The following is a 12,831-nucleotide window of genomic DNA, read 5'->3' as shown; positions in this document are numbered from 1 at the left end:
GCCCGCCGAGACCTTTACGTGCTCTGATTAAAACAACAAGCATGTAAACAACAAACACTAAAAGTCTAAATCAAACAGCCACCACCGCAGTCGCTGTTGAACAAGCCGCACAGAGACAACACAATTTCAATCCGAGAAGTGTGCCGGGGTTGTCAAGAGCGCTCTGTGTGTACAACTGTGAAAAGAGAGGGTGTGTGAGTGGTAAAGATGTGTGTGTGTGTGTGTGTGTGTGTGTGTGTATGTGTGTTTGAGTGAGTGTGTTTGTTTAGGTGAGCTCACTGTGAAATCTATTTATATGAGAGGTACCGTAGATGATCTTCCACTCACAGATGAAGGCAGGCCAGGAGGGACCTTGCGAACCTTTTTTGTTTGGAGAGGATCTGTGGAAAGATGAAAGCAGGGTGTATTCATTCAAAGGCAGAAAACAAAATAATAAAGAGGCAACTGTACAGAAGCCATAACTCACCAACAAAATCCTACGAAGCATTGTTTGTGATTTTCACATAAAGAATAAAAGAAAACTACACACAGTCCTACATGACATATCAGAGAAATATGTCGATACTTGTTTTTTTGTGTGTTTTTGTCATTGCTCTTTCAACGCAGCCTGATGACGACTGAAGCCAGACACCAAAGCAGGGTGTGTTCATATTAGGGCTGGCCAAGTTTTATATCAAATGTGGAGTTATTACAGCTGTCATTTTTTTTATTAATCTTATCAAGTGATTATATAAAACTAAACTAAAAGTTAAAAGTAGATGTGAAAATCAGTAACTAAAATAAATATAAAAACTAGACTTTTGAAAAAAAGGAAAACTAACTGAATTATTTACCATTATTTACCTGCTTGTTTCAGTTTAGCTTTTATTAGTTTTGCTGTTACTTTTAGTTTTCCTTTATTGTGCAGTGGATGTTAAGACTGTCAAACAATTAACACTGTCACGCAGACGCCCCAAGGCTCGATAAACATTAGAAACAAAGCCTCACCATGGCTGTACATAAATATAAATAAGTATTTAAAAAATATTTACATAGCGAAAATGAGAGAATCACAATTTTTTTTGATATAATATTAACAGAAAGTTTCTTTTTCTAAAAGAGCTCATTTAGATCTTGGAAATGGTTTCACACCTGAGGAATATCACACTAAAGTTAGATGAAAATGTTTGGTTTTTTTCCATATTGAAGCTATAATATCTGTGAAACCACACACATGATTTGCGCAATTTTAAAGAACATGTGCCATGAAAATGTGAAGCTGTAAATATAACAACCTATTGTGATTTCTACTCATCAGAGATCAAACATACAAAATACCATATTTTTCGGACCATAAGGCGCACTGGATTATGAGATGCACACTGTAGATGAAGGGATCTGTTTTCATACATAAGGCATTGATGTTGAATTCTCTCGCAGCTGCTCCATTCCCATGTTGTTGCAGTATATTAATAACTAACCTCTTATTGTGGATGGATTATCTCAGTTGTTCTCCTGACTGAAGTTTGGTCCGTTTACAGTACACTACCATGCAATTGCATTTGTCAAAAACCATCGGGAACCCTCACCTTAACTTAGTTAGCGTTCATCCTCCAGCTTCACTGTGGTATGCTTTATGTTATGCTAACATAGCTGTGTTGCTAGTGATCACATAGCACAGCATTATATACCAGCTAGCCCAACCGCAAACGTCACTGCTGTTTAGTTTTCTGTCTTCATTTATGTTGGAAGTGATAGCAGAGCTGTACGTTTTTATTTTTTTTCCAGTCAGAACATGCTATATCACGTTTAGGTAGCGAAGCTAGCGAGCTAACTTCCTGCTAACTTCCAACTCCATTAAATTTAATAAATTCTGTTTTGAATGAATGAATGCCTGGGTGTTAACGTAATTGTTACACCTGGTAAAGCAGCAACGCTGATCATTTTATTAAAGATGAAAGAATTTAGACAGTTTTAAATTCTCAGTGACGCCAGAGTGTTCGTTTGACTTTGGGACCTGAATAGACGGAGTTTTGGACCCAGATTACTCCGAGTCCATGAGGCTCCTAACTACGGTAGCCCTAATGCTCAGACAATCCATCAAGCAGTGCCGCTTGGTAGCTTACCAAAGTCATACTAAAACATTTTTTTGACAGATTTTTCAGGCCATGCACCACATAAAATCGGTTAGAGGACAGTAAGCACAACCAGAATTCATACATAAGGTGCACCGGATTTCAAGGTGCACTGACTATTTTTGAAAAATTAAAGGATTTTAAGTGCGCCTTATAGTGTGGAAAATACAGTAATTCAGTTAACTTTACCTTAACTTGAGCTACACTCCCGATAGTGTGTGATCATAGAGCCCCAGCGCCTAATAATTACTCTACTCCTTTGCAGGACCTAGCTCAAGTAGTTTTCTACATAATTGAATTTAAATATTGCACCTCAAAACAGGAGCTTGAAAAAAATGCCCAGATCCTCATCCTGTTTTTTTTTAATCAAAGTAATGACAGTATGGACCTAAAATCTTGCACATTTCTGATTAAAATACAATATTTTCCTTTATACAGCCAAATCTGAGATGAGAGGCATATGAAGAACTGACTGAGCAATAGTTCGTATGTAATTGGGATTTCTCAAGCATGAGCTAAAGTGGTCCAAAAAACAACTTTATCAGAAAGGCTCGAATCCTGCATTGCATAATTAAGGCTGTCTTTATCTAAACTTGATCTACTTTTGGAGCACAATGTGAAATTCAAATATTGTAAAACCTGCTTTGCTGGTCATTTAAGAGCACTTTTCTTTCAGTCATGAAGACGGCACTGACCGATGGCTGGAGGGTCTGGCAGAGAACGTCTTCTTGGATTGGCTGCAGTGAAGGAGAAGAAAGGAGTAGCAGACTTCCCTGACGTAGTCACTGAACTTGGACTCGCCAACCCAATGTCTGTCCTTACAGAAGGCTGAAAGAGAAAACACAGAAATGTTTAAAAACTAAAGGAAAAGAACAACTTTTATTGTCCAAACTGACCTTCAACCAGTCATTTTTTTAAGCTCTCTGCATTTAAACAGAGCTTTGTTCAAAATAACACATATTTTAATAAAGAGAAGCACTCAGTGTCTCTCACTTGACCGCTTGTATTAGATCTTTCTTTAGTACACTAACTTCAGTATATTTAAAAAAAAACATGCAAAAAATTTACTTCATGCTATGAATATTCTGAGTTATGTGGTTTCAAAGTAGAAAGCAGTTGATTTAAATTTTGCACTTTTAATTCACATAATTATTCCAGCTTTTATGAGCCCATATAACTTCTTAAGTATCCACATGAAGCCTTCAGTGCTGAAAAGCACATTTAGGCTCTGTTAAAATCTAAAACCAAATCAGTTTTACACCCACAGCAAATGCCACAATCAAAAACCAAAATCTTCTTCTTCTCAGTATTTTCAGCACTTTCTATGACCAGCTTTGAGCATTAACTTCTAATGCCTTTAAAATTTAAAGGCTATAAAATGTAACTGAGATGGAATACGTTCTTAAGCTCTGCAAATTGAATGTGTCTATAAGTTGTGAGGGCTCAGAATTTGGAAAAAAAAATTTAAAAGAATTAAAAAGTGTAAAATTGAGCCTAGCTCAATGTGTGTGGAAATTTTGGTGAAATTCTGCATGTCTTTATTAAATAAAAATCAGCTGACTGGGAACTTTCTGTCAGATGTGGTTGATTTTAAAAGAAATGAATAATAAGAAAAAAAAGCAGAAAACAAAAAATTCTATTTTGTTTTAAAAAAAGATTTCACATATCTTTTTTTTTTTTTTAACATGAGAGGACAGACTCCGCCAGCCTTGAAAGCTTACCATGTTACCCTGCCACCAATATCTGTTTGACCTCTACAACCCTGACAAACTGGGTTAAGACGCCCAATTAAGAGCTTGGTCTAATTAGAGTAATCGGCTGGAGATCAGGAGAGCGTAGAGTGTGTGAGTGAGGTCAACTCAGCCCGATGAAGAGTAGTAGTAGTTGGCTTGAAAACCTGCCTCATGTGCCCTCTTGGATTCTTTGCAAGCTGAGGATTGACACAGTTTACCACTGAGACGTTTCTATCTGATGCTTTAAAGTTCCAAATTTAGTTGGGACTAAAAAAACAATGTGTACATGAGAAGCAGCACAAAAGAAATGAAGATAATTTCGCTGATATGAAATGTAGGTCAGGAAAATAGTTTGCAAAAAAACAATCTGTCACTGATGCTGGAGCTTTCACATGGCACAACAGACCCACTTCTGCTGTTGCCTTTGTTCAGTGACATTGAATACCTTCAGCAGCACTGGGTCTGACCTCCTTTATGCTACTGTAGTCAGTCTGGGAGGAACAACATACGAACATCACTCAACAATCATCAGCTCAGCTCTTCCAGCTTGAATAGATCTCAAGATTGTACAAGCTTCCCTATTCAATCTCAGATTTTGTGGTGAAAAAATCCTGAAATTCTGATATTAAATGTTAAGAAGCCACAGCTCATGTGAGGCACACCTCAGCACCAATATGCACAAAGGTACAAATGGTACCATGCTCTCCCAAAAAGCTGATTCTGTTCATCTGGACGTAGTGTTTTCAGTGGGAGAAACGTTTCGTCACTCATCTAAGTGACTTCTTCAGTCTCAGCTGACTGCAGGTTATATTTGCATAAGGACTGAAACTAGCACCACTGACAAACAATTGGCCGTGAGGTCAGTTTCATAATCATTCATATGCAAACTGTTACCACGCTGTCTTCTGAGCCAAGTTGGGAATTGTGTAAGTCTTGATTGACTGTAAAATGACCACACGTCATGTGCCAAGTAGCTCATGAGATCAGTCGTCTTGTTCAGCTATTTGTCCTGATTAGATGTCAGTTGGTTAATCTCAGATCTGTGCAGCTGCAGGTGTGCACTCTTTCCTCTGTGCTTATTCACAATATCTAAAACAGTAGAGTTAGTCAGAAAGCCAAAGCAAAGATAGTTTACATTGTAGGAGGGGGTCTTGGTGGTCTTGTAGCCTCAATGGGACAAAGCCGAGAAGCCATAGCTTGGCACCAGCCTGAGGTATGGGGGTCTGTTTAACTTTTAACGCTCACTACTCAGCACAGCACACTCACCACACATATTTGCTATAATGAGACTGCCTATAACAATAAAAAAAATACTGTTTGACTTATTTTGAAGTAAAACATTTTAAAAGCGGGATGGAAATGATGCAAAGGTCTATATAGAAGCAACAATGAGAGACTCACCTGGCAGCCAGATGCCGCAGGATCCCTGCCATATCCAAGAAACGAAGCCCTCTCTGATTTACCTGTAAAAACAGACAAAAAAAGAATAATTACTATTTCAGTATTTTATGGAACTTTTATGGAATGCAGATGGTTTTATAAGTAATAACAGGCTGCGGTATTTAGCCTGCAGTCAAGCGTTTAGCGCAAGATGAACACTTAATTTGCTGTAATGTGTTCTTAGCTTTACTCACAGTGATTTGTACATTGTTGCACCTGTTTGCTTAAAACAGGATTTTCACATTATTCAATTTAAGGTCACACATTTGCTTCTGGAGCCTGTCTAGTACACAATCACTCAAACAATGCTAGTTAAAAGCAGCCACACTGGAGCGGTGAATGCTGTGATGCAGCTCCTGTGCCGAGCAGTCACAGAAAGGAGGAGTTTGGTTTCCCTGTGCGTTGCCCTTGTAATGATTTAAAACATTATTGCTATACCTGATGAACACCTATTCTGCTGCTGTCAGATGTTGTCTAATAAGCAAAACTGAGGGCTTTAAATGAAAAAGAAAAAACTCACAAGCATGCTTAAATGTGGTAAAAATGTTATTGCAAAGGAAATACTCATATCTTTCTTTCTGGGTAACAACATGTAAACAACACAGAAGCCCACAAAGACTCTACTGTAGTATACTGACATATCATTTAACAAATTTGGGAGCTTTTATTCGAGGACACGAGCAGGATTCTTTTTCTGTTTAGAGCAATAATAAAATATCTTTGGACAATCTTGGAGCTGCTGTTCCTTTCACTGAAGCGAACAGCCCAGTTTGTCCCACTTTCATCTGCTGTCTACTGTAATATCATCTGATGCTGGCAGGAAAAAGAAGGACACAAAGAACGAGGGATTGAATCAGTAGACGGATTAGCTGACGGACTCATGGATGTACATCAAGTGGAAATCTCCGGGGCTGAAAACTGAAGCCAAGTCCTGGCAGTTCCTCTAATGGCCACTTGAAGCTGTCTCCAAAAGTGAGCCAATCCCCATAGACTTGCATGTTAAACTCAACAATTTTACAGCAGAAATAAACATATTTACAGCCCAGTACAGAAAATAATTTTGGTCTCTATTGATAGTTGGATAATTGGGCGGTGTGGTGGTGCAGTAACTAGCATTGTTGCTTCTCTGTTGTGAGCATAGAAGGCCACAGGTTTGAATCCCCTAGTCATGGTCACCCCAGTCTAAAACCAAACATGTTAGCTTAACTGGTGACTCTAAATTGGTGTGAATGTGTGTGTAAATGATTGGCACTGCAATATACTGATGACCTGTCCAGGGTGTAGCCCATCTCCAGCAAGTCAGCTATTTAAGATTTTTTTTCCAGTTTGAAGGTAGGGGTATATCCCTTTTGACAGGCAGAAGCTGCCTTCAGGGTCTCAAATCTGAATCTGAGAAGCCGAACTGGACATAACCCTAACCCTGTTGGTGAACTGTAGAGAACTTTTAATGGAGCTATGTAGAAAAAAATGGCTTACTTTGCATTAATTGCACTCAGGACCAGGAATTTTAGAACTTTAATAAGCCCACTATGACGTCATGTGCCCTCTCAACTTTCATACTGGTGCTTCAGGCAGAACGGACTCGCTGCACTCAAGGAAAGCAATTGCCGAGTCTTTCTCAGAGTTTTCTCAAGAAAGTCTCACATCAGTTTCAAGATGTTGCAAGATGATCCCTCTCTGTAATCTCTGACCTCTTGCTCATACACGCCTGTCTTCAGTCCAGCCACGAAATGCCAAGTTACAAAAAACGTGTGCAGCAGGCCAAAACTCTGTTTGTTAGCGTAACAACAGCAAGCATAAATGGGGCACTAGTCTGTTATTTAGCACCAACTAGTAGGTATGTGTGTCTGCTTGACACACACAAAGTCCACAAATGCAAAACTATTGCAGTCGACTGACATCTAAGTATGGCTCCAAAAACATCAACACAGCAGTGGCAAAATGGGAAGTTCTGAAACCAATATTTTATGTACAGAAAATCCTTTACATTCAAGAGATCAAATGTACTCAACTGTCCTGCAGTAAATGGTTCAGTCACGAAAAGTTTCCTTATCTGGATTCCAGTAAAAGCAGGTTCTGTTACAAGCACTATTCAGCAGACCAATAGCAACACCTGCAATACTTCTGTAAAACTGCGTTATGACTCTCAAAGTTTTCTGTATGCAAAGTATGTTTTGGTGAATAATTACTGATCCAACTGTCAGAGTCCGTCTCTCAGTGTCAAATCCTCAGAGGAAGGCTCCCAAGGATCCGTCAGGGGGGGAAATAGACCTTAAAGCACACAACACCCATGAATCACACACATCACAATATCCACACTCAGCACTTTTAGTCCCCTGGAAAAAACAAACAAACAAATGAGAGCTCCTCTGGGAGAATGATGAATAACTTTAACGGCATCGTACATTATTTTTGTCAGACTTCCAAATATTACAAGCACAGACAAAAGTGTTGGAACTAAATTCTGTTTACTCTGGGGACAAGGAAAATATTTTTTGTGCGTTAAAAACCTGCATAGTTCAGATCTTTTGTTACACAATGACTGATCTGAACAGCACTTTCACATGCGCAGGTGAACCGAGGCACATCTAAGAGAATTCACTTGTGCTTATCTGAGCAGTCCTGCAGGAGACAGTTGTTCTGCATCTGTCCATGCCGCCTTTAGAGATGAGGGAAGCTGAGGGAATCAGAGAGGATCGTTTAACTGGCAAAGCTGCTTCTTTTCTAACAATGATGTGAAACAGTTCTGAGCCATTGCGCTTGCAAAAAAGAAATAGGATTAAGTTGTCAGTTACCACCAACGTTTTCCATCATGGCAGGATGATGAAATGTCTCCTCTGAATGAGAATATTAATTTCTTTATTTTCTGCCTCATGTTCGAAGACGGTTTAGTGAAATTCATTTTCACTCATCAGATGTAATCAGAGAGAAAGGTCTGGTCAAGGGCAAGAGTTGAATATTCACTGCAAGCACGTGTTCTTGCACACACACCGCGTCTGACGTGAATAATTGATCGTTAGTGTCGTAGGCCCAGACTCAAACAACAGATGTGTTTGCAAAAACAGTCGCACTTTACACTATGACACAGAGAAGCAGTCCCTCAGGGCCATGAGAACAAAGCCTAACAGAACGAAGTCTAACAAGTGCTGCCTACTGTGTTTAGCCCTTTACATCGAGCGTGTTGCTAAAAAACTACATAAAATTCCCAATTTCTCAGATGGAAACTTGTACACGCCGAAAGATCTGCGGGGGGGGGGGGGGGGGGGGGGGGGGGGGGGGGCAACAAATTCATCCACAAGAAGTGATGATGAGCTGCTCTGGATTTTTCTAAAGAAGAAAGAAGAAACTGAGATTCTGAATTCATCCAATTCTCACAAGAAGGTTTGATCCAGCAGTAGAGGCTGAATCACGACTGCTTTCGTACATATTTCAGGATGTGAGCGAGGGCAGTTTCAGCTGTCATCAGCAGAGTTGGGAGCACATCAGAGGAGGCAGATAAATCACTTCAGAGAGCCGATTGACCCACAGCAGCGTCTAAGTGTGTGTCTGAGGTAAAACAGCATGGCTTTACTATTTCCATATCTTTGTAAAATTCAGTACCAGGTTGCGTTTTGAGCTACAAGCGCACTTGTTGCCAAATGCAGTTGCCTGATTAGTCAAATCTGTTTATTTGACAAAAAAAATAATCTAAAGAATTTCGCTTAATCTGAAAAAATAAATGCCACAAATATGTCCTGCAAAATTACACGGTTGGCATGAACAGCTACAGAAGTCAGAAAACTGCTGCTTTGTATGTAATGTTACTTAATCATAATAGACAGGTTGCATTTTTCCTTAAATGGTGCCAATTTGCAAATATAGGGCATAGTTGTCTTGTTTTTTTGCTTTGATTACCCTGTTCTTGAGAGTAAAAACATCATTATTTAGCAAATTGAATTGACTTTAAGAATAAAACATCATGGAACAGCAAGTGTAATGTACACTTAATGTACATAGGTTTACAACTATCAGTGAGAAATAAGGTGTCAGAGCCACAAATTTGGAGAAACTGAAGCTAGACTAAGCACCTGTGAGACCACAAGACATGTCAACCCCCATTCAGACCGCACTCTATCTCTCATGAATCTGTCAGCAAGAAGAGATGGATGCAGCAGCACTCGAAGGACCAATCCAATGGCAGCGCTGGTTTAACTTCAGGAGTATGCACAGGGATCATGGATGAGCAGGTCTCTTAGCTTATTTAAACTATTCTTCAGCAAATGCAGCAGCTCTAACCTCTTTATCTGATCATGTTTCTCCCTGCTGCCCTCAGCAAACACTTCAGTGCCTTCTGCGATGTGTGGTGCAAAAACACAGCTTAAATCTCTCTGTGGTGTGATGTAGATTTACAGGAATTTGCTCCCAAATTTCAGGAGAATTCATATTTATGACGCTGAGGTAAAGTAGAACAAAGTGATACATCAAATGGAACATAATGCTGGGCTGGCCGGTTCTAAAGCCAGGAGCCTAAATTAGCTGAATAAAATATCATGCAGTGACACCATCTTCTGTCTGACGCACAAATACTGCAACTTACCGTGAGGAAAATAGGTCACAGTACAAGAGTGAATTTCCCATTAATGAACACGACTCAAAGTAACTTTTTAAACTGCACATTCATGATTGAATTAGTTACGTTTGAAGCTTATACATTAAAGCACATCCCTACTGTGAGGAAAGAGAATTAAAATAAAAGCAGGATTTAACCGTTTCATGTACTTGAGGCTTGTTATCGGCCACATTTTGTTTTGCCTCCTCCGTGGAAGTCTGTGTGATCACAGCCTCACAACAAGAGCAACACAAATATTGTTATTATTACTTCCTGAGTGCGCCCATTTTTTCTGTGCGGCTCTACATGGGACTAAAGCATGTGTTTTCTTTTTGTGCCGTCACAGGCCCACTAATGAGTCACCGAAGTGCAGTGATTGATAGACAGCACAATTCATTAGGTGCCTTAAAACATCAGTGAGAGATAGAAAATGTAAGAAAGCAACGCGAGTAAAGTGGCTTAATTACCGCAATCACCATCAATAATACGAATGTATATATGCAGACATCACTCAGTATATCCCCAATGCAATGAAAAATCAATCTCAAGAGTGGGAAAAAAAATCCCATCAATTCTGATTTAAATATTCGGCAAAGCTGCTCATTAGCATATCACACAGAGATGAGAAGGTGTAACTACAATTTCACTGCAGAGGAGGATCCATCTTCAGCACAACGCAGCTGATTCACTGAGGTAAGTCTTTATCTCCCAGGCCACACACCTCATCGGCAGTTCGGTAAAAACCTAAAATCCTACAGCCATGCAACAAACTAGAAAAAGGACTTCCCCAAACAAATAGTATTATATTAATAAAGGAGAACAAATAGCAAACACTCTGGTGTGTCTGGGATCAGCCTTCGAGGAGCTTGGTCATTCAGAGGAGCTCAGCCGCTACTCCTACACATCAGAAGGAGCACTCAAAGAAATGATTCTTCACCCTCAATAAACATGATAATAATATAATGATAATTTTGATTAAAGACTGCAACTGAAATATATGAAAACAAAGGTTTGCTAATTCAAATAGTTCATTATTAAGGAAAACGTGTCTGCTATAAACTGAATGTATACCAGTCATTCCAGTAAATGTAACATTTTATGCTGTTTTTATGTAACAAAATTAAATGGAAAAGTTACTTGAAATAAAATTAAAGTCAGCATTTTAGACATAAATGTTTTTTGACTGAGCCAACTGAGGGGACCCAGGGTCCTCCTAGGTTTTGGGCATGTCCCATCTCGGAGGAGGCCCGTGCACATCCAGGACTGGAGAGATTAGACCTGTGAGACGGCCTAGGAAATGCCAAAGTCTCCTTAAACCCCCGTTAGTGACAGGAAATGGATGGATGGACGGATGAATCAAATACCAAACTGAAAACATCCAGCTCTCGGTGTTAACACACTGCAGAGACACTTTTGGAAGCTTTAACAGCTTTGGGTCTTCTTCTCTGTGTGGATATCACACTTTCAAATACAGCACTGCAGTTTGTCACTGGCACCTTTGCACAGGCTGTGAACAGGCATCATGAAGTCATTCCACAGATTTTAAAGCATCGCTCGAGTAGTGCCACGCGAGGCTTTTCACACACTTGTAGTGAAGCTACTCTACTCAGAATTTAAGAGTTTTTTTAATCATCACGCCACTCCAAAGTTTTTGGCACAGTGAAGCAGAAAAACTTTCATATCTAACAAATAATTTGGCTCTTCATGGTCCTATTGTACTACCATCGTGCTTCAGATGACAGATATGATTTCCTCTGTGCCCAGTTTCTGCTAAATATAGCACTTTTATGACTTTTTTTTTAGTTCACCTATTGTTGAGCCAGATCCAACAGTTGCTTTCCTCATGCTTTTCAGTCTTTTGCTGTTTTTCCATTCTCCGGGCTACTGCCATGTGCCTTTTATCAAGAGTGGCTGCTTTCTACTGTTTCTTCCACACAGACTAAATTTCGCAAGTGTTACCCTGGTACATTAACTTCTGGCACATTCTCTCACTGCATCTCAAGAGGGAACATATTTCTGTCAGTTTTCTCTTTAGGGTCTTGGTCTCCTTGTCTGCTTATTTCCCTTCTTATTTTGGGGCTGAGCACATCTCTGTTTTTAATTTCCCAACCTAGACTGCTGGTACTCACCAAGCAAGAACTGTCCAAGACACCTGTTTCCACTACTAGCTGTTACACAGCTACACTACAAAAGGTGGGAATTTGGTATTTTTGCTCAATAAGACTTCTGTAGATGTTTTCTATCATTTCATAACTTTAACCCACCAACCTCAGAGGGCATATACTTCTTAAACTGCTTAAAAATGAATTCCACATGGTGTTTCCTGCAACAGCCAGAGTATAAAGCACAAAAGATGACAGACCACATGACTGAGAACCATGATTGTCTTCTCAACATCGTTAGGGCTTCATTATCCCTTCAATCATGTTTCAAAAGGCACAACTTTTACTCTAAAGGCGAACATTCTCCGTTTCCTTTCATCCATCCAACCATCCATTTTTTACTATTTATCTGGGTTCAGGTCATGGGGGCATCAGTCTGAGCAGAGAAGCCCAGACTGTCTAACGGGCGTCTATAAAGCACCCCTCTTCGGGTGTTAATAAACAAAATTAATTTAAATAAAAGCAAACAATTTGTAGGTAAATGCTAAATACAATCTGCACATTAAACCAATAAAAATGTAACTCATGTTTAAAAGACTTTAAATTTTTCCTGCAAGTTTTAAACCAGTTCAGCGTCATCTGCCTAGAGCTAGTGGAGCAGAGTGTAAACAACAGTAGGTGCAGGAATTTTGCAGAAAAAAAAAGGCAAGCTGGCCAGTCATTCACAGCATGCCTCCTTATTGATCACAAGACTGCACCACAGTATAGCACTGCACTGTGCTGAGCCCCTTATTTTGATACTGTGAGAGGTAGTGACCTAAGCATCCCCAGGGATCAATTCAAAACCCTTGCCA

General features: G+C 39.6%; 1 protein-coding gene across 1 annotated transcript in view; it reads right to left on the bottom strand.

Annotated features, from left to right (window-relative positions):
• tcf12 (transcription factor 12) overlaps positions 1-12,831 on the bottom strand; it is a 90,941-nt gene that overhangs the window by 35,077 nt on the left and 43,033 nt on the right. The window contains exons 6-8 of the mRNA XM_085374212.1: positions 5,249-5,310; positions 2,810-2,942; positions 328-380 (exon numbers count right to left, since the gene is read on the bottom strand). Of these exons, the coding sequence (XP_085230338.1) occupies positions 328-380; positions 2,810-2,942; positions 5,249-5,310 (248 nt within the window). The remainder of the gene's footprint in view (positions 1-327; positions 381-2,809; positions 2,943-5,248; positions 5,311-12,831) is intronic.

Source organism: Diplotaxodon limnothrissa, linkage group LG1 (genome assembly GCF_057381915.1).
Source record: "Diplotaxodon limnothrissa isolate DT_005_m linkage group LG1, D_limnothrissa_male_GT1.1, whole genome shotgun sequence".
In the NCBI taxonomy this organism is placed as follows: Eukaryota; Metazoa; Chordata; class Actinopteri; order Cichliformes; family Cichlidae; genus Diplotaxodon; species Diplotaxodon limnothrissa.
This window is presented reverse-complemented; position numbering and strand designations above follow the sequence as displayed.